The sequence below is a fragment of the Phyllobates terribilis genome, unplaced genomic scaffold (genome assembly GCF_046119375.1).
Source record: "Phyllobates terribilis strain yellow unplaced genomic scaffold, ASM4611937v1 Scaffold_1__5_contigs__length_1240528914, whole genome shotgun sequence".
NCBI lineage: Eukaryota > Metazoa > Chordata > Amphibia > Anura > Dendrobatidae > Phyllobates > Phyllobates terribilis.
Window position 1 is genome coordinate 1,040,388,031 of NW_027362761.1, and position 19,133 is coordinate 1,040,407,163.

A 19,133-nucleotide genomic window follows, 5' to 3' on the forward strand; every position below is an offset into this window, starting at 1 on the left:
AGAAAAAACAAAAGATTTTGGCTTTCTTTCTTCAAAAATGTTGGCGGATTTTTGCTGCGTGTATGACTGACTCAATTGAAGTCAATGGCTCAAAAAAGCGGCAAAAATGCACAAAGAATTGACCACCAGTCACAGATGTTGGCTGATGAGAGACTACTACTCCTATCACCCTACGTCTGCTGCTGCTGATAACAGTGAGAGCAGGTGCCGCTGATGGGAGTAAAGAAAAAAAAAGTTTAAATAAATATTGATATAAAAATAATAAAAAAAACTATATACTCATCTAACACCAAATCCCTGAAGCCCTTGTCCCATGTAAAAAAAAAAAAAAAAACCCACATCCCTCACCTGTCTGCCATAATCCACATAATCCATGCTGTCCCACAGCGATCGGATCATTTGTAGAACAGTCCCATTAGCAGATGTGACTGCTCTGCCTGGCAGCAGGCTACAGACTGACAGCAGCGTAATCAGTCCGGCAGTGTATAGTGTTGAGCTGCTGTGAGAGGTTACAGGAGCTCTCACGCAGCGGTGGTGCCGTAAGGGAGGTCACCGGGGCTCATCAGCTTTTGAACTCCTGTGACCTCTCTCACAGCAGCTCAGTGCTATACACTGACAGAGGAGAGATTACACTGCTGTCCTGTAGAGCAGTCACATCATTGACTGCTGATATGACTGCTCTACAACTGATCCAGATCCTCATGGGGCACTATGGATTATTTCATCACTTTGGACAGGTGAGGGATATGGCTGTTTTTTATTTTTGTCTTTTTACAGGTGACAATGGCTTCAAATGGATTGGGCATTAGGTGAGTATAGCTGTGTATTTTAATTTTTAAATAAATGTGTAAAAATGGTGTGGACTTTTATTTAAAATAAAGGATTTTATTCTTGCTGTGTCTTTATTTAAAAACTTTTACTATTGGGTTAGTAATGGGGGCGTCTTATAGACGCCTCTTCATTACTAACCTGGGCTTCATGTCAGCTGCCAATACAAGGCTGACATGAACCCCAACCCTATTACCCCACTTGCCATCGCACCAGGGCAAGTGGGAAGAGCGGAGGCTAAGCGTCAGAAATGGCGCATCTTATTGATGTGCCATTTCGGGTGCAGCTGAAGGCTGATGTTATTAGCATCGGAGGGGGTCAGGATCCATGGTCCCTTCCCTTGCTATTAATATCAGCCCACAGCCGTCTGGTTAGCCTTTGCTGGTTAGATTTTATAGGGGGACCCTACGTTAATTTTTTTCTGGGGTCCCCCTATAATCCAAGCCAGTAAAGACTAATCAAACAGCTGAGCTGTTATTAATAGCCAGGGAACATTTGGGAGTAATGGCCCCTTCCTAGGCTATTAATATCAGCCTGCAGCTGTCTGTTTAGCTTTCGCTGGTTAAATTTTATAGGGGAACCCTAAGTCAACTTTTTTCTGGGGTTCTCCTGTAATGTAGCCAGTAAAGACTAACCAAACTATTGTGAGCTGTTCTTAATAGCCAGGGAACATGTTGGCCTAATGGCCCCTTCCTAGGTCAAAAATACCAGCCCTCAGCTGACCCAAAAATGGCATATTATATTTGAAGTGGCAGTTAGCCCAGGCTCTTCCTGATACCCTGGTGCAGTTGTGCCAGGGTAATGGGATTAGGTGTCGTTGACACCAACTTCTAGGTTTAGTAATGAAGAGGTGTCAGCTAGACACCCTCATTACTAAACCTATAAGTAAAGAGTTAAATAAATACACACACCGAGAATAAAACACTTTATTTGAAATAAAACAAACAAATTCTTTAATAATTTAAATTAACCCAATATACTCATCCCAGGTCCGAAGGTAATCGGGTTAAAGCGATGTCCCATGCTTCTTTCTTCAAATATCTTATTTTAGCTCCAAAAATATTTCATTGCTGTACAAAAACGCATAAAAAAATGCATGCAAAAACGCAGCAAAAATGCACGTTTTTTCTGCAGTTTTTTTGCTGCCAAGAGATGCAGAAACGTTGCAGAAATTTCTGCAATCAAATACTCAACGTGAACACATACCCTAAGTCAATGCAGGCCCTTTAATAGGCTTTGCAACATGAACTAAAAATCTGAACAAATCCAGAGTCTCCGCTAAAAGAAAGCTACCCAACCTCAAGACAGCTGGCGAGTGGCCTTTGATGTGGGTCTAGACAGAGGAAGATGGCACTTGGACTAAAGTACCAGAAATTATCATTAGTATACTTCACTGGAGACCTGTGTTTTACATTTATCATCCTACCAATGGACACAGCCTTTTCTGCCTTACAAAAAGGTTGCCTAGCCCTGTATTTAATGTTAGCTACATACAGCACCTGATGGACCATAAACTCAACACTCCTAGCGTGCTTGGCGGCAAGTCTGAACCTTATACTTTTATTCAGTTCAGCAGTTGCAAAGGCAAAATAAGCTAAGAATAATGTTGGGAAAATAGGAAAAATGAAGTACAATTATGGATTTATTTTAAGTGCCCAGTTTATGAGCACCTTTTTAATGTGTATTTACAGTTTGAGATAAATTAAGTACATGTTCTGCTTATCCTAAGAGAAGATTTAAAAGGAATTTGTCACCAGTTTTTTTCTACCGCAATTGAGAACAGAACGATGAAGCAGTAGAGATCCTGATTCCAGCGATGCATCACTTACTGGGCTGCTTGCTGCAGTTTCGATAAAATCACTGTTTTATCTGCTGCAGATCTACCAGTTTTCTAAATGCTGAGCTCTGTATAACCCCGCCTCCATCACTGATTGTCAGTTTTCTGCCTATGCAGAGTGTACAGAGAAAATTGCCAACCAGTAGTGAGGGCAGTGTTGGACTACCTGGCAACAGGTTTACTACTCCTCTAGTAATATAATCACTGCTTTATCAGAAGGAGATCAAAATAACATATCAGCTCTCAGATTAGGTAGCAAAAACCTGTTGACAGATTGTCTTTAAAAAGAAAATAACTGAAGACAAGTACTCAAAGTAAGAAATCACACAAGTAGCATGAAGAAACTGATCTGCACAGCGTGCCTGTCAACACAACATTCACTGCAGTGAAAATGGATTTCTCAGTAAAATCAATATATTACTAGGGCATTTAGATGGCATGACATATGAAGGATTCACTCTGGTGTACTCAAGCTGCCTATTCATCAATAATCTTATTGTTAGGACAGTGTGTGTCTCCAATCTTAATCTCTTTTATAAAAGGAGTACAATTACCAACATGAGGGTTTTATAAAAGAAAAATGTATAATTTTAGTAGTGTGATCATATTAAGTGGTCATTCTTTTCAACTAAAAAATTATTAATATGCTGCTAATCGGAGATGCTATAGAGGACACAGGTGCAAATGTAGAAATATAAGAAAATCTTCTCTGCTTTATTCTGCAGCACAGCTCTCAAGACAAGAGCTCTGCGCATTTATTTCTGTGTATGAGGCTCCTGTTCTCAGAGCAGCACAACAGGACACAAAAGAATTGCGTTTCTGAACTACGTCCCTATTCTTCCTGCCCTAAGACCTCTATTGTCCTCTTCTGCAACAATGTTTTAACAATATTCCTGAATATGAAACATGTAATATGTCATAAATATTTCCCAACACAGAATTGTATAAATAGATTAACTGATAATATTGTATATTAACGCAATACTTTTACAATACAGAGGTAATGTATTCAAAACCTAACTTAAATCTCAGGTCTTTGTGGCAATACTATACAACAATTAATATGTACAGCACATTTTGATATGAACTTCAGTACCTGTGGGTCACTCCTCAATGAAGCAATGCCACCACCGCCTAATGCGTTCTTCAAAACAAAATTTAATCCATATATTCCTGGCAACTCATATCTGCAGAAAAAAAACAACAAAAAAACGTTGTCAAATGCTGGAAGAATTCTAGCTACCCCTCTGATAATTATTTCCCCAGATAATCAAATAAAATCTAAGATTCCAGACAAACCAATAAACTTCCAGAAGAAGCTCAGGGCGAAACGCTGGTCAGGCTGATGCCTTCATTTGTATTGTCTGTAAGTGGTTAGTATGTGAGAGATGTGACATCAATATCTGCTGTGAATGTATTACATACATAACTTTCCACATCCATAGAGTGTAATTTGTATGAGGTGCAATATTTTGTGGGCAGAATAATTGTATACAGCATTCAGTGAACCCAGTAATAGTATTAAAGTAAAAAACATCTGAGTCCAATGTATTTATTAGTGTAAACTCAATGCACATCGACTGCTTAGAACTATTGCGCGCACAGTGTGTGCATTTGGTGAATTAGCAATTGCATTCAGTTAGTCTGTCAAAAGTACTGTCTCAACTGTATAATTAATACCATCAATGTATGTAATGTATAACATGCAATTATTCATTTGTAGGCACCACACTTCCTCCACGGTCAATTGCTTTTAACATATTTGTTCTAGTATTGTCTAGAATTTAATAATTAAATCTGTTTTTACACTTGTTGTAAGCGTGCAATATGGAGATCGGAGTATGCTGTAGGTATGTTCAAGACATTTTGTGCCAACAGGATCTGTCAAGAGGTAACCCGATTCAGCCACCCTCACACTAAGCCTCATATACAAATTCACTACCTTTTCTCTAATGCAAAACACATACCCAATATCTGTCCCTTTCTCTCTTAGATCGACGCGGTACTCCTTGTGGAGAAAGACAAGCCAGGCCTGGCACGTCAGAATAAGGAGACGTATACGCCAAGCAATGCTTCACTGAGAAATTAAATATGCAAATTGCCTCTTCAGAGATGACGAACTAAAACTCTAGTGCCATCTATTGGAAGTAGCAATCCTAAAAGTCAATATTGACCCTTTAACCCCCTTCTGACATTGTGGGTAACAATCCATCCCTGTGCCTTATGGACCAGGTACGTATTATTACAGCACATAATATTTATTTATTGGTACTATAATAATATATATTATATATAGATGGCGAAACAGGAGACCACCAAGTTGCTTATGCAGCAGCTCCAACTCCAGCAGCAGGCTCAACAGGACCAGTGCCGACAAAAGCAGTGGCAGATCTATTTGCTTGCAGAGGCGATCCGTGGCTCAGTGACAGCTCCAACGATAAGGTCAGTGTACGACTTTGCTGTCCAAAAGGCGGTAAGGGGAGCGCTGCAGAAAATGACACCGGGTGATGATGTAGTAGCCTTTCTGACGGTATTCGGGAGGGTCGCTGAGAGGGAGAGGCTTCCGTCAGAGAATGGGCAGAGGTGTTGGCGCCATACCTGAAGGGGAACCCCAGAAGGCGTATTATGACATAACCTTGCAGGACGCCAAAGAGTATGCAAAATTAAAGTCTGAAATTTTGGCACGGTTGGGGGTAAAAATGACTGTCAGGGCACAGTGCATCCACCGCTGGGTGTATCACTGAGAGAAACCACTGTGCTCCCAAATGTTTGACCTGTTGCAAAAGTGGTTGCAACAGGAATCTTCTACCCCGGCGCAGATGATAGAGCGAGTAGTGATGGATCGATTTATGCACTCCTTACCGAGACCACTACAGACCTGTGTTGCCCAGGGTGATCCCCAGAACGCTGATGAACTGGTTGGACTGGTTGAGCAGTACCAGTGGGTCGAGGGTTCCGTGGGAAAACAGCCCCTTCCATATTGGGGGTCCCAGTCGGGGGCGGAGCCCAAAAGGGGGTGACACGTCCAAGGTCCAAAGAGACGGGGGAGGTGGTGCCCATGGTCCCTGCGGAAGAGATTATTTGTTGGCGGTCTCAAGGCCCAGGCCCTGTAGCAGCCCACTGCCCTCTGAACAAATGGACTGTAGCCTGGGATGATGCTGTTCCTACTATGCTTACCCCGCCTGCAGTTTGGACTATCAGCCCGGTAAGGGGCCACAGTCGTATCCTGTGACTGTTAATGGGGTACTGGTGGCAGGACTCCTGGACTCAGGGAGTTTAGTGACCCTTATAAGGGCAACGCTCCCACACCAGTTGATCCCTGGGAAAAACGTGGGGGTGCAGCGCATACACAGGGACGCAAAGGATTGCCTTATTGCCAAAGTGACAATACACTCTGACTGTGGAGCTGAGTCCTATGAGGTTGGAGTGGTTAGGGATCAGCTCCACCCGGTGATAATAGGGCCGGACTTCAGTCTGTTCTGTGACTTGTTGCGAAAAGCGGGCGTGCCAAGTGTCTCAACCGGGAGCCGATCACACCATGATGCATCACTGTCGCAGTTAGAGGCAGATGACTTCCCCTTGTGTGTCCTTGCGGGGGACGAAGACGAGGCGGTGACCCCGGAGGACAAGGTTCCGGACTTGGGGATGTCTGGGGAGAACTTTGGCACTGCGCAGATGCAGGATCTTACTTTGAAGTATGCCTTTGACAATGTGTCGGTGATCAATGGGGTTGCTCAAGAGCCGGGGGCTGACACCAGGTTCCCATTTTTTTCACTTAATGGGAAGCTTCTTTATTGGGTCACGAACTCAAAAGGTGAAATAATAGAGCTGTTGGTAGTGTCGGGACCCTTTAGGTGTAGAGTGTTAGGCCTGGCCCATTCTCACATCTTGAGTAGGCATCTAAGGGTAGATAAGACTCGGGAGCGGGTCCTACAGAGGTTCTACTGGCCGGGATGTCACCAGGAAATTGTGAACTACTGCCAGTCCTGTCCCACCTGTCAGGTAACGGCACTAGGGGGCTGCGGAAATGGGACAGGGAGCCGTTAGCTATCATAGAGGTCCCATTTTACCGGATCGCCATGGACCTTGTCAGGTCCCTGGTGAGGTCAGCCTGGGGGCACCAATACATTCTGGTTGTATTGAACTATGCAACTCGGTATCGAGTGGTACCATTAACGAATTCCTCCGCCAGAAGATTCACCGGAGAACTGGTACATATTTTCTCCCGGACGGGTCTGCCAAAGGAGATCCTGACGGACCAGGGAACTCCGTTTATGTCGAAGGTGATGAGGGAGTTGTGTAAGGCCCTCCAAATTACACAAATCCGAACATCTGTATACCACTCGCAGACGGACGGTCTGGTAGAACGTTTCAACAAGACCTTGAAGTCGATGTTGAAGAAAGTTGGGGAGAAGGATGGATGAGACTGGGATTGCCTGCTGCCGTACCTGCCGTTCTCCATTAGGGAAGTTCCCCAGAGTTTTAGAGGGTTCTCGCCGTTTGAACTGCTATACGGATGACATACGGGGGGGGACTTCTGGACATAGCAAAAGAGTCCTGGGAAGCAGAGGTTACACCCCACCAGAGTGTCATCGAGCATGTGGCCCAAATGCAGGACTGGATTGAAAGGGTAATGCCAATCGTGAAGGTGAGCCTTCTACAAGCACAAGAAGCCCAGGCGAGGTCTACAATAGGGCCGAAAGGCTGAGACAATTTAGCCCATGAGATCGGGTGTTGGTGCCCACGGTCGAGAGTAAGTTCTTGGCTAAGTGGCAAGGGCCGTACGAAGTGGTTGGGAAACCGAATGAAGTCAACTACAAAGTCAACCAACCGGGTAGAAGGAAGCCATACCAGATCTACCACATCAACTTACTGAAGCCGTGGTGAGACAGGGAACCGATGGAAACTCCATCTCTAGGGGCCAATCCTGAAACCAGGGTCGAGGATGTCACAGTGGCGGAGATACTGTCACCAGCCCAGAAACAACAGTGCCGAGAACTCTTGCAGAGAAACCGAGACCTGTTCTCAGAATTGCCCGGGTGTACGCAAGTTGTGGGGCATGAGATCCTGAAGGAACCACATGTAAGGGTGAACCAAAGGCCGTATCGAATTCCCGAGGCCCGCCACGAGGTGATCTCCAAGGAGGTGAGGAGAATGTTGAGCCTGGGGGTTATCGAGGAGCCTAAGAGCAGCTGGTCCAGCCCGATTGTTCTTGTGCCCAAGCTGGACGGAGAATGGTGTTTCTGTAATGACTACAGGAAGCTAAGCGACGTATCCAAGTTTGTTGCCTACTCGATGCCCTGGGTTGATGAGCTTATTGAGAGGCTGGGGCCTGCCAGGTACATCACTACCCTGGACCTAACGAAAGGGTACTAGCAAATTCGCCTGGCCCCAGGTGCCAAGGAGAAAACGGCCTTTTCTACACCCGACGGGTGTTTTCAGTACACCAGCATACCGTTCGGACTACAGGGAGCCCCAGCTACCTTACAGAGGGCCATAGACCGGATTTCTGGGCTCACATAAAAAATATGCTGCCGCTTACCTGGACGACATTGTGATTTTCAGCCCAGATTGGGGAACCCACCTGCAGAAAGTCAAGGCAGTACTTGAGAAATGCCAGGTTTACCATAAACCCAAGAAAATGTGCCATAGGAAAGGAAGAGGCTCAATACTTGGGCTACGTGGTTGGAAGTGGCAAAATAAAACCGCAAATTAACAAGTTGGAGGCAATCTAGAATTGCCGGCAACTGGCCTGCAAGAAACAAGTACGGGCCTTTCTGGGAATCGTGGGGTTTTATCGGCAGTTTATTCCGAATTTCGCCATAATAGCGGCATCCCCGACCGACCTACTTAGAGGTACAAAGACGGCGATGGCTAAGTGGTCTTCTGAGGCAGAGATAGCATTCCAGGAGCTGAAAGGCCACCTATGTAACCAGCCGATCTTGATATCACCTGACTTCCGTTAACAGTTTGTGCTCCTGACGGACGCCTCAGACAACGGCACAGAAGCCATCTTATCGCAGGACGTAACACCCCATTCTGTACCTGAACAGAAAACTCTTGGCCTGCGAAAAGAATTATGCAATTTTGGAAAAGGAGTGCCTGGCCGTCAAGTGGGCGGTTGACACCCGTAGGTACTACCTGTTGGGCCGCAAATTCAGAGTGGTCTCGGACCATGGATGAGGGAAAGGATGGGAAAAAATGCCCAGGTGAACAGGTGGTTCCTGGCCCTCCAGGACTTTAGTTTTTTGGTGGAGAATAGGCCCAGAAAACTGCATGCTAATGCTGATGCCCTGTCCAGACTTCCCTGTCTAATGAGTGAAGGTGCCAAAACCCCCGACTTTGGGCAGAGGGGGAAGGGGGGATATGTGACAAAGTCACTGGCAGGGTGTCCGAAGGGAGATAAGTGTCACTGAGGCTGTTAGCCTCAGTGATGTGAAAACATGGAAGTTTCTCCTGCACACTAAGTGCAGAGAAGGTTAAAGTCCCAGGTTTACAAGGGAATGTTTGATAAGAAGTGCAGGGTGGGACGTTATCCACCCTATCTCCAATCCAGGGACTGTTCTTGGCTTTGAATAGCCAGCCTCGACACGAAGGTGTTTAGTACCTGGGGAAACCTGTTCCAGTGTGGAGCTAGCACGTGCTGTGCTGAACCAGTATGTGCCTAATCCAGAGTGGCCAAACCTTGGCCGAGATACAGACTGTTCTACAAGTTTTGTATTTTGTTTTGTCTCTTTAGCTGAATGGGCTGTGTTTTTTCTTTATGGACCACCGGGTAGTTTATGCCTGCTTAATAAACTAACCCCAAAATTTAAAGAGACAGTATCCTGTGTTTACCTCCGTATACGGCCGAGCTTATTGCTATACTACAAGTGGTGTTAGAATTGTGGCAAAACTCCCAGAGAACACGTGTGACTGTTACAGGAAGGGCTGCATATAATATAGTACCCATAAATAAATATGATTATGAAAAAAAACAAACAAAAGTACCCATATATAGTATCGCCGCATCTGGAATGTCCTGAACTATAAAACTGTCCCCACTAGTTAACCCCTTTAGTGAACACAGTAAAAAACAAGCAAAAAACTGTGTTCTATCATCATACCGCTGAACAAAAAGTGGAATAAAACGCAATCAAAAAGACGAATGTAAATTAAAATGGTACCGCAGAAAACGTCATATTGTCCCTCAAAAGACAAGCTGTCATACAGCTCCATCAGCCAAAAAATAAAAAAGTTATAGCTCTCAGAATGAAGAAATGCAAAAATAAAATAATTTTTTCAATTAAATAGTTTTTATTGTGTAAAAGTGGCAAAACATAAAAAAAACTGTATAAATGTAGCATCGTAGTAAACATACTGACCAGAAGAATAAAGCGGCCATATAAATTTTACAACACGTGGAAATGCATAAAAAAAAAACTAAAAAATAATTCCTGAATTGTTGGTTTTTGTTTATTCTGCCTCCCAAAAAATCAGAATAGAAAGCGATCAAAAAAGGTCACGTGCCCGAAAATGGTACCAATAAAATGTCAACTTGCAGGATTTGGGAATGTTTAGCTTGCAAAAAAGAAGACTGAGAGGAGACTTAATAGCTGTCTACAAATATGTCAAGGGCTGTCACATTGTAGAAGGATCATCTTTATTCTCATTTGCACAAGGAAAGACTAGAAGCAATGGGATGAAACTAAATGGGAGGAGACACAGATTAGATATTAGAAAAAACTTTTTGACAGTTAGGGTGATTAATGAGTGGAACAGGCTGCCACGAGAGGTGGTGAGTTCCCCTTCAATGGACGTCTTCAAACAGAGGCTGGACAGACATCTGTCTGAGATGATTTAGTGAATCCTGCTTTGAGCAGGGGGTTGGACCAGATGACCCAGGAGGTCCCTTCCAACTCTACCATTCTATGATTCTATGATTCTATGATAACTTGTCCCGCAAAAAACAAGCCCTTACATGACTCGGTCCGCCGAAATATGGAAAAATTATAGCCCTCAAAATATGGGGATGCAAAAACTAGTCTTTGGCAGCTGTTACACACTAAAAAGTGTTTTTTTTTTGCAAACATAACAACCCGATATCAATCTGGTATCGCTGTAATCGCACCGACCCGAAGAATAAAGTCGTCTAATCACTTATACCGCATGAGGAACGGCGTAAAAAATAAATAAAACTAATTCTTCACCTGCTGCTGATTTGTTCATTCTGCCTACATAAGATCGCAGTAAGGCTCGGCTCACATTTATCCTGCGCTCAGCTCTGAGAACTTACACCGGGGTTTCCGTGTAAATCTCTGAAATACGTGGGACACCATTTCTCTCTCTCTCTTCTGACCTATTAGATTATGTCAGAGGAGAAAGAAATTATTTTTAATGCTGACCTTACTTTTTTTTTTTTTACATGGCCCAAATCGTGTTCTCAACAGTCTCAGCTGAAACCCCAGAGATTTTCCTAACTCTGGGGGGCGCTATTACCTTGTTTCTCAAAAAACGGCAGTGAGGAATAAGGCCCCTTAATGACGGCCATTTTAATGAGTATTGGCGGTCGTTAAGGGGTTAAAATAATTGTCACCACCTGTGGACAACCCATTTTTTGATGGTCTATGGACATAAATCAGCTGAAAGGAGCTCAGAAAATGACAAAAAAAGGAGTTACAAACTCTGTGTCAAACCACAGTATTGGGATGATGGACGGATTCTCACTTAAAATAATAAAAAGGTACTCCGCACTCCAATAGAAGAAAAAGTTCAAATTGTATTGTAAGGCAATCCCAAAAGTTTAGTGACGTTTCAGTCCCCCAATATTGACCTTCATCAAACACAGATTGCTGTAGAATACAGGGAAGAAATGTTGAAGTTTGCGCTGGGGAAAGGCAGTCATAGTCGCTATGTCTGGATTCTCAGTTAACTCACAGTGTCACCAGCAATAAACAGTGCAACACAAAAGCTATAGAAAGCAAACAGTGCAAAAATGTTTAATCTAACCCAATTGGAAAAAAATCATTTAGCCCCAAATACATAAAACTTAATAAAAAAAATGCAACCCCTTTAATTGCTGAAAATGAAATAATATAAAAGCAAAGTGAGAAAATTTTCAGAATCATTTTCTTACTACTGACCTACGAAAGTCCTATTACGTTTTAATTTATCATCCTTATTCCATGACTGATTTTGCACAAGGTTATGTGAGCAATGCATCAATATATCGCCTTTGGGTCACAAACCTGAGCCTGCACTTTCATACTTGCTTCCAGTATAATGCAATTTTTATCATTTTTGTCTATTCTATAAAAGGAGGACAAGTTGTTCTCCACATATTTATAGATTTTCAGGCATAAATAGTGAAACATGAGCTCTAGATTATTCACCAGGGCTGAGAACAGTACAGTCGTTGCAAGGTGATGGATGGAGTGGATAATATCACCTCAGATAGCCTTTTAATATCTCTGAAAAATAAATTTCCAGTCTATCCTATGTTATCAAAGTCATCTGGAAAAATATAAGAAATGGAATAAATTGTGATACATATATGGCTGATAAAATCAGCAGCTATCAAAATGCACAAAAAAATTGTGTGTAAATGGCAAATTGCAGTAAACTGAAGATAACAATGATACTATACATTAGAATTTAGCCAGGGGGTGGAAAGTTGCTAAAAACATCACTAAATGAATCAATACTGCAATATACTACAATACATACCTGTCCACAAGATGCTCATCAGATCCATCTCTTTGCAGGAGATGCTGGAAGTATTCTTCTACAACTTCTGATGTAAGTGCTCTTTTAAGGTATGGGTAATACAATGGGTGACGAGCCACAACACCTATATTACAAGAATAAGAAGGAGCTCTCACTATAAATGAACTGCAGGAGATAGTAGAGTCAATTTTCATTTAGGGATGCTGGAGGTACTTCAGAGATGAACCATATGGATTCATTGGATAACATTCAACATCCTATAGTACCTCTGACATCTGGATGGTCCCAACTGAGATAGAAAACTGAAATTGTGCAATACTACAAGCCAAATGCATTACAGAGAATATGTTAAAGTTAGGGATGAGCGAACCCGAACTGTAAAGTTCATAGTTGATCCAGTATCGAACTCCAAAGACGGACTTTTTCCTGGAAGTCTGTTTTACTGGTCGAGTTCGGTGCTGAATAAAATTTGTTGAAAGGCTGCAGAGCAGCCAATCAACAAGCTTTTAGGCTGTGGGCACTTTCGGAGCCATGCTAAGTATTGTCAAGACTGTGATTGGCTGGTGCATCACGTGACTCGGTCTGTATAAACGTCGGATCATGGGTGGCACCACCATTGTACTCTGATTAGCGAAGAGACTGTTTAAAAAAAAATAATTAAAAACAGAACCCCCTATTTTTAATAACCAGCTAAGGCAAAGCAGACAGCTACAAGCTGATAATAGGCTGGAAAGGTCCATGGATATTGGCCCCTTCCCAGGCTAATAAGACCAGCCCTCGGCCACCCCAGAAATGGCGATGGTGTGGTGGCAATTGGGGTAATAGTTTTTAGGGTTGATGTCAGCCTGCATCAAGCACATGTTCTTTCCTAGCATAATAAGATAAGCTCACAGCGGTAAGCTTTCCCTTGGCTGATTATTAAAAAAAGGGTGGACCCCTAGTTGTTTATGTAATTAATTTATTTATTAACAAGTACATTAAACTACACATGCAATACACTGCTCCACTCCTCTACTTGGACCTCCGCCTCCTGGTTCAAGTTTATTATTTTTTTTATTCTATGTTATTTTAAGTAATTTCCCTATCCATATTTGTTTGCAGGACAATTGTCCTGCTCTTACCCCCATTTTGCTTCCTTTTGCAGCCCCCTAGCCCTCACTACGACCATTTTACAGCACCAAACTTCAGGTCACCATTGACTTATATGGGGTTCCGGTTCAAGTTCGTTTCAAGTTCTGGTGCCCGAACCAAACTTTGAACTAAAGTCCGGCCGAACCTGAAGGACTTGAACTTCCACGGGTCCACTCATCCCTAGTTAAAAGTACAAAATTTTTACGAATTATTTACAAATTAGTGTGAATACTGCAGTACCAATAGACAAGCTGAAACCCTAAATATTGTAACTAGTGAAGTAAAGAAAGTATAATTACCTATATTTGCAATGTTTCCCTTGTCCCCACTTCTGGTGTAAGCGAGTTCCTCTAAACGATATGAATAAGGACCACTTGGTAAGTCTGCATAAATAAGCCGATAAGACCAATGAGCGACGTGAGCTTTACTGTGTAATTGCAAACATTAGCATCTATAACAATAACTAAAATAGAGGTTTGTTACTTATGGTACCTCCTGACCCAATTAGCCAAGAAGCCTAATTGGGTCAGGAGGTACCTGATTGTTACACACCTGACCGGGGTATCTCGGTCTATGCATCCTTCTCCTAGGTCCACTGCCCTCTGTTGTGCTCCACGTCGGGTTTTGCAAGTAGCTCGGCGTGGATTATGACATCTCCCCAGACCTATTTAAAGCCCATTGACACGCAAACACGTGTTTTGGGATTGAGTTTCTAACACTCCTAGTCCTATGTTGGGTGTGCGCCACAATTTGTGCAGTTTTTTTTTGTTCATGCTTGCATGCATCCCTGGTGGGTTCCACTGCAACCACCCTGCTGACCCTGGATTCCTGATGATGCTTCAGAGTCCTTGCTGACCGTGTGCCTGGTGCACCGTGACTAGGATGCCACAGACACCCATAATAAAGGTGCAAAATAGTGATGAAACCACCACTCGTACACCTACCATTCATGGAGGGGGTGGTACCCTAGTATTATAAATTAACACACACAAGGTTTGCAAAGGGCGCCAGTTAAAAAGATACGTGTGATGCATAGTGTCACTTCATTTAACCCTTAGCAAGTACCTGCCATGTTAAATCACTGCATGAAGCTTGCTCAGGAGCCGAGATTGCACCGTGCAGCGCAGAACCTGGCTGTTTGCATAGCTGGTACCCTGCAGTGACTGATGCAATCGAAGATAGCAGCATTTAAATGTCTGCAATATAGTAACCATCATTTCTAATGGCTACTGGGCAACTTGACTGCGGGGTGCCTATTAGTTGCCATGGCCTTCTGAACAACCCCCATGTCTGATAGAGTTCCACGAATGCCAGCCTATGTCACAATACTATCTTATTTCAGTGCATTGTGTTGGTGATAAATAGATCACAGGATCAAGTAATTACGTATTACACTACACACATTTTATAAATCACTCCCCCTTTTCCCCAAAGGTAAATATTAAAAAATAAAAAATTGTTATTGCTACATGCACAAATTTCTGATGTAAGAATATTTATTTCATAAGTTGAATGCTGTAAAAGGAGAGAAAACTGAAACGCCAAAATTGGCATTTAATTTTTTGGTTGCTGCAATTCTCCCAAAAAATGGTTTATAAAAAAAAACAATAAAAATAGAATGTGCCCTAAAATAGTTTTAAATCAATTAGTCTGCATGACGAGCAAAACACAAGAGCTCCCATGGCTCGATCAATAGAAGAAAAAAATAAAAGTTACTAATCTCAGAACATGGCAACAGAAACTAAATTTCTGCACTTTTGCCAATTTAAAAAAAAAATGTTTCACTAATTAAATGAGGGGGGAAAAATCTATGCAAATCTGGTAATGTCGTAAACTTACTAACCTTGATAAATATGTTGCCAGTTCATTTTTGCACCACAAAGAATACAGTAAAAACAATTGTGCTTTTTTTTCACCACTTCACAGCACATGGAATTTTTCTTTACTGTTTTTTTCAGTACATCTTACATTATGATAAAATGAATTGTGTCATTCAAAGCTTCAACTTATTCTGTGAAAAACAGCCCTCATAAAGCTATGTTGAAAAATAAAAAATAGTTACAGCTCTTGAAGTAAAGGTAGGGAAAAAAACATAAAAATTAAAAATCCTACTGACCTGAAGGGGTTTTACAGCACTTCTCACGTCCATATGAGGAGGTAAGTGGCCCTGCTGATATGGTACCCAACAATAGCATTCCAGATGTTGATGGGCTAACAGGATACTTGCCAAGTGGCTGACAGACGCCACGACAACACCACTAAGTTCGAAATGTGAAAGTTCAAGGAGCTGGATAACAACCTTAATGATTTCTAGGCATATAACATTTGAGACCACCACCAACCACAAGAATGAAAAGGACATGGGTCTTCCAGTCACAATTTTACCTGTACCGCGGCACAATCCGCCACCTGGCTGTGCAGGAAAATTAAACAGTGCTTCAACAGGCGGCCCAGGTACTTTGCAGTGAAAAAACAGAAGAGGACGCAGCACTGAAGCAAAGCTGCAGCTATATCAGAAAAGGTTTGGATCCCCCTCAACCAAAGCAATCAAAGTGATGCCTTATTCTAATGATGTGCAATCACTTACTGTAATGGGAATACACCTTCATGGGGGATCTGTTTGGTTGCAGATTCCCTGTTATGCCAAATGTATATCATATAGGGGGGGGGGGGCAGCGTTGGGACTTCCCTTTGTGAGACACAATAGGAGCAGCTCCCATTCTTGCAGACTCTTGCCTTTGTTGTACCTTGGATAACCACTCATCTGAAATTAAAGTAAGACAAGTTGTTTAACACTCTATTGTCTCAATACCTTTGGGCACTTCTGGTGTTACAGGCTCTACAGCAGATATGTATTCATCCACAGTGAAAGAATGGTCATCCACAAATTTTTCTATATGTTTTCCATCCATGAAAATATCAATCTGAAATACATATAAAAACAAAAGAAAGAAAATTGGGACATTCAATTGTTGAGTATATAGATCTAAAACCTAAAGGCGTATTCTGAATGTCATATCTGTAAATGTCTGATGGGGGAGGACATTCCACCTATAGGAAGAATGGGTCCCATGACTTGTGCTATACTGAGTAAAAAGGTCAATGGTGACCAAGTATTGGAAGAGAATATGCCAAACATGAGCTTTGCTATTTCCATTAGTCCTGTGTGCTGGGTCCCAGATTTTTTGGCTGCGAAAAAGTTTTCCTTGGAAACCAAAACCTGAGTTTCAAATACAAACGCATTTGCTCACAAACCATCCTATGAATAAAATAGCAGTGAGACAGGCAAGATTAATGGATAATTCACAATGTATGGTGGAACATTGGGAAATGAAATCCAACTGTTGAATGTGCAGGTAAAGGACTTTTTTGTTTTATTAAAGTTGGTCTACTTGGAGAAGGATGAACGCCTGATTGAGCAAGTAGTTAATATTCATTTTGATAGACTAACTTGTCGATTCTTCTATTTCCCACTGCTACGCATTTTCATTCAATAAATATTAGATAATTAATACTCAAATACACTCACATTCACATATTTCCTGGGGTACAGGAAGAAAAATGGTTTCAGAACTGGAGACCTGTGATGGCAAAGGAAGGTCATTAGTGATCCACAACTCCAGAATAATATTCATTCAATTACAGATTAATGATACTACGAAACATTGTCTCCACATATCAAGGTAATGCAAAAAGAGAAGTTATATTCTGATCAGCATCAAATTAGTTCTACACAAAATAAAGATTTTAAAAGGAGTTGAAAACCCTTTCAGCATAAGTAATATTAGGGAACCATCTTTTGGGATCCCCTTGCCACAGCATTGAGTCTGTTATGTCAAAACACCAGCAGGAACCAGTCAATCAGCTTTACTGCATGGGTCCTGCAAACTAAAGGCCCCCATATATATTATACAAATCATCCGAACCTGCCAATATCAGGCCAACAATCCAATGCGTATGGGGGGCCTACTGATTCTTCGCCTGCAGATGATTTCAGGGAAGAAGAAGAACATGGCCTACTGACTTCCAACTTCCAATCTTTTTAGTTCGGAATAGAGACAAGCTGCTGCCAGAGGAGTCTGGCAACAGCTCTCTTTTGCTCGGCCGTACTAAGCAGTCCTGTGTAGGGAGGAATTGTGATCTTTCAGTCCACAGCTATCTAAATCTAAAGAGCATGGACAACTAAAGGGGAATCTATCTGCAGGACTTCACCCCCAAAAACTATTTATATGCTCATGCAGCTCTTTCATAAACAAATCCAGCAATACCCTTAATTAACCATGTCTTTCCTCCACTAGAGAAATTAGCGTTTTAATGGATGAAGCAGAAGTGCTTTTAGCACGTGGGAGCTCTTCCCAAGCTTCTGTCACGCCAGCTTTATTCCCTGCCCAGTGCCACCTCCGCCTGCTTGGCTGACAGCTCCTTTGCTAGAAGTCCCATAGCATATAGGTTGTCAGTCAAGCAGGTAAATTCCAAGCTGAGCGTGAAATAGAGCTGGAGTGAGAGGTTTAGAAAGAGCTTCCATGATCCGAAAGCATTTCAGCCTTATTTGCATATCTGTTTAAATGCTGATTTCTCAGTAACGGAGGGAAAGACTGGCTAGTTAAAGGTATTGCTGGATTTGTCTGTGATAAAGTTTCTTTTGGAGGGTGACATTGCTGACAGTTTCCCTTTAAGACGGGGTTGTCCAAACCGCATTAAAAGTTTTTCCTTAAAAGGGATCTGTATTTTCAACAAACGTAACATAAATCAATCGGACAAATGAATATAAGGAAATTAACAATCTATCTTATCTGAAAAATCTGTTTTTTTCTTCACATATAAGCCACTTCTTCCCATACATCCCTGCACCCTGAACACACCATCCACTATGAAAATAAAAATAAAAAACTAAACTCAGTCTTTCTGAAGACAAGAGAGTCTGCCACCACAGTAAGGAGCAAAGTTACACCTTCCATTATACTCTATGGAGGGAGTGAGGTGGATTATTGATGAGCAGAATGAGAAAGCAAACAGAAACAGAAAAATGGTGCTGAGCTTTCTAACAAGTCTTTCACCTCACTCCAGTGCTGGATTTACATCTACACAACTCAGTATTGTTGTATAATTTCCTCCATACTGCTGCTTCCATCAGTGTGCTAACTAAGGAATGAGGGGCAGACATCAATCTGTGTTCTGTGCTGTGTTTGTTTAGCAGTCTTATTTAATAAAAAAAATAATACAAAAACAAAAACCCAAAAGGTGTTTTGTGTTTCAAACATCCGTAGAGGATTTCCCTTCTATAAAGATGGCCATACACCTCAGATAGTGGTTGGCCAAAAGTTTGTTTGGCCAACCTTTATTGCTCTTGAACCCCTGATAGGGCAGGTGTTCCTGGATTTTAATTGGAAAAAGTAGAGTAAGCGCAGCCAAATACATCAGGCTGTGGCGCATCTCCTACAAGAACAAAAGCATCAGTAGCTTAAATACAATGTCAGACAGACAAAGCTTTCATGCCAAAATTCTGACGTAAAAGCTTTGAAAAAACATTGTCAGCATGAAATTTGAAAGCATCTATGCACAATAAATAGTTAAACAATCCAGTCGAATTCAGTGGACAACATTCTAAGGTGTATGAGGCCTTAAAAACAGG

General features: G+C 42.1%; 1 protein-coding gene across 2 annotated transcripts in view; it reads right to left on the minus strand.

Annotated features, from left to right (window-relative positions):
* LOC141157621 (uncharacterized) overlaps nucleotides 1-19,133 on the minus strand; it is a 143,601-nt gene that overhangs the window by 823 nt on the left and 123,645 nt on the right. For both annotated transcript variants that reach the window (XM_073645117.1, XM_073645125.1), the window contains exons 16-20: nucleotides 17,031-17,082; nucleotides 16,314-16,425; nucleotides 13,801-13,884; nucleotides 12,371-12,494; nucleotides 3,762-3,852 (exon numbers count right to left, since the gene is read on the minus strand). In XM_073645117.1, coding sequence (XP_073501218.1) covers nucleotides 3,762-3,852; nucleotides 12,371-12,494; nucleotides 13,801-13,884; nucleotides 16,314-16,425; nucleotides 17,031-17,082 — 463 coding nt within the window. The remainder of the gene's footprint in view (nucleotides 1-3,761; nucleotides 3,853-12,370; nucleotides 12,495-13,800; nucleotides 13,885-16,313; nucleotides 16,426-17,030; nucleotides 17,083-19,133) is intronic.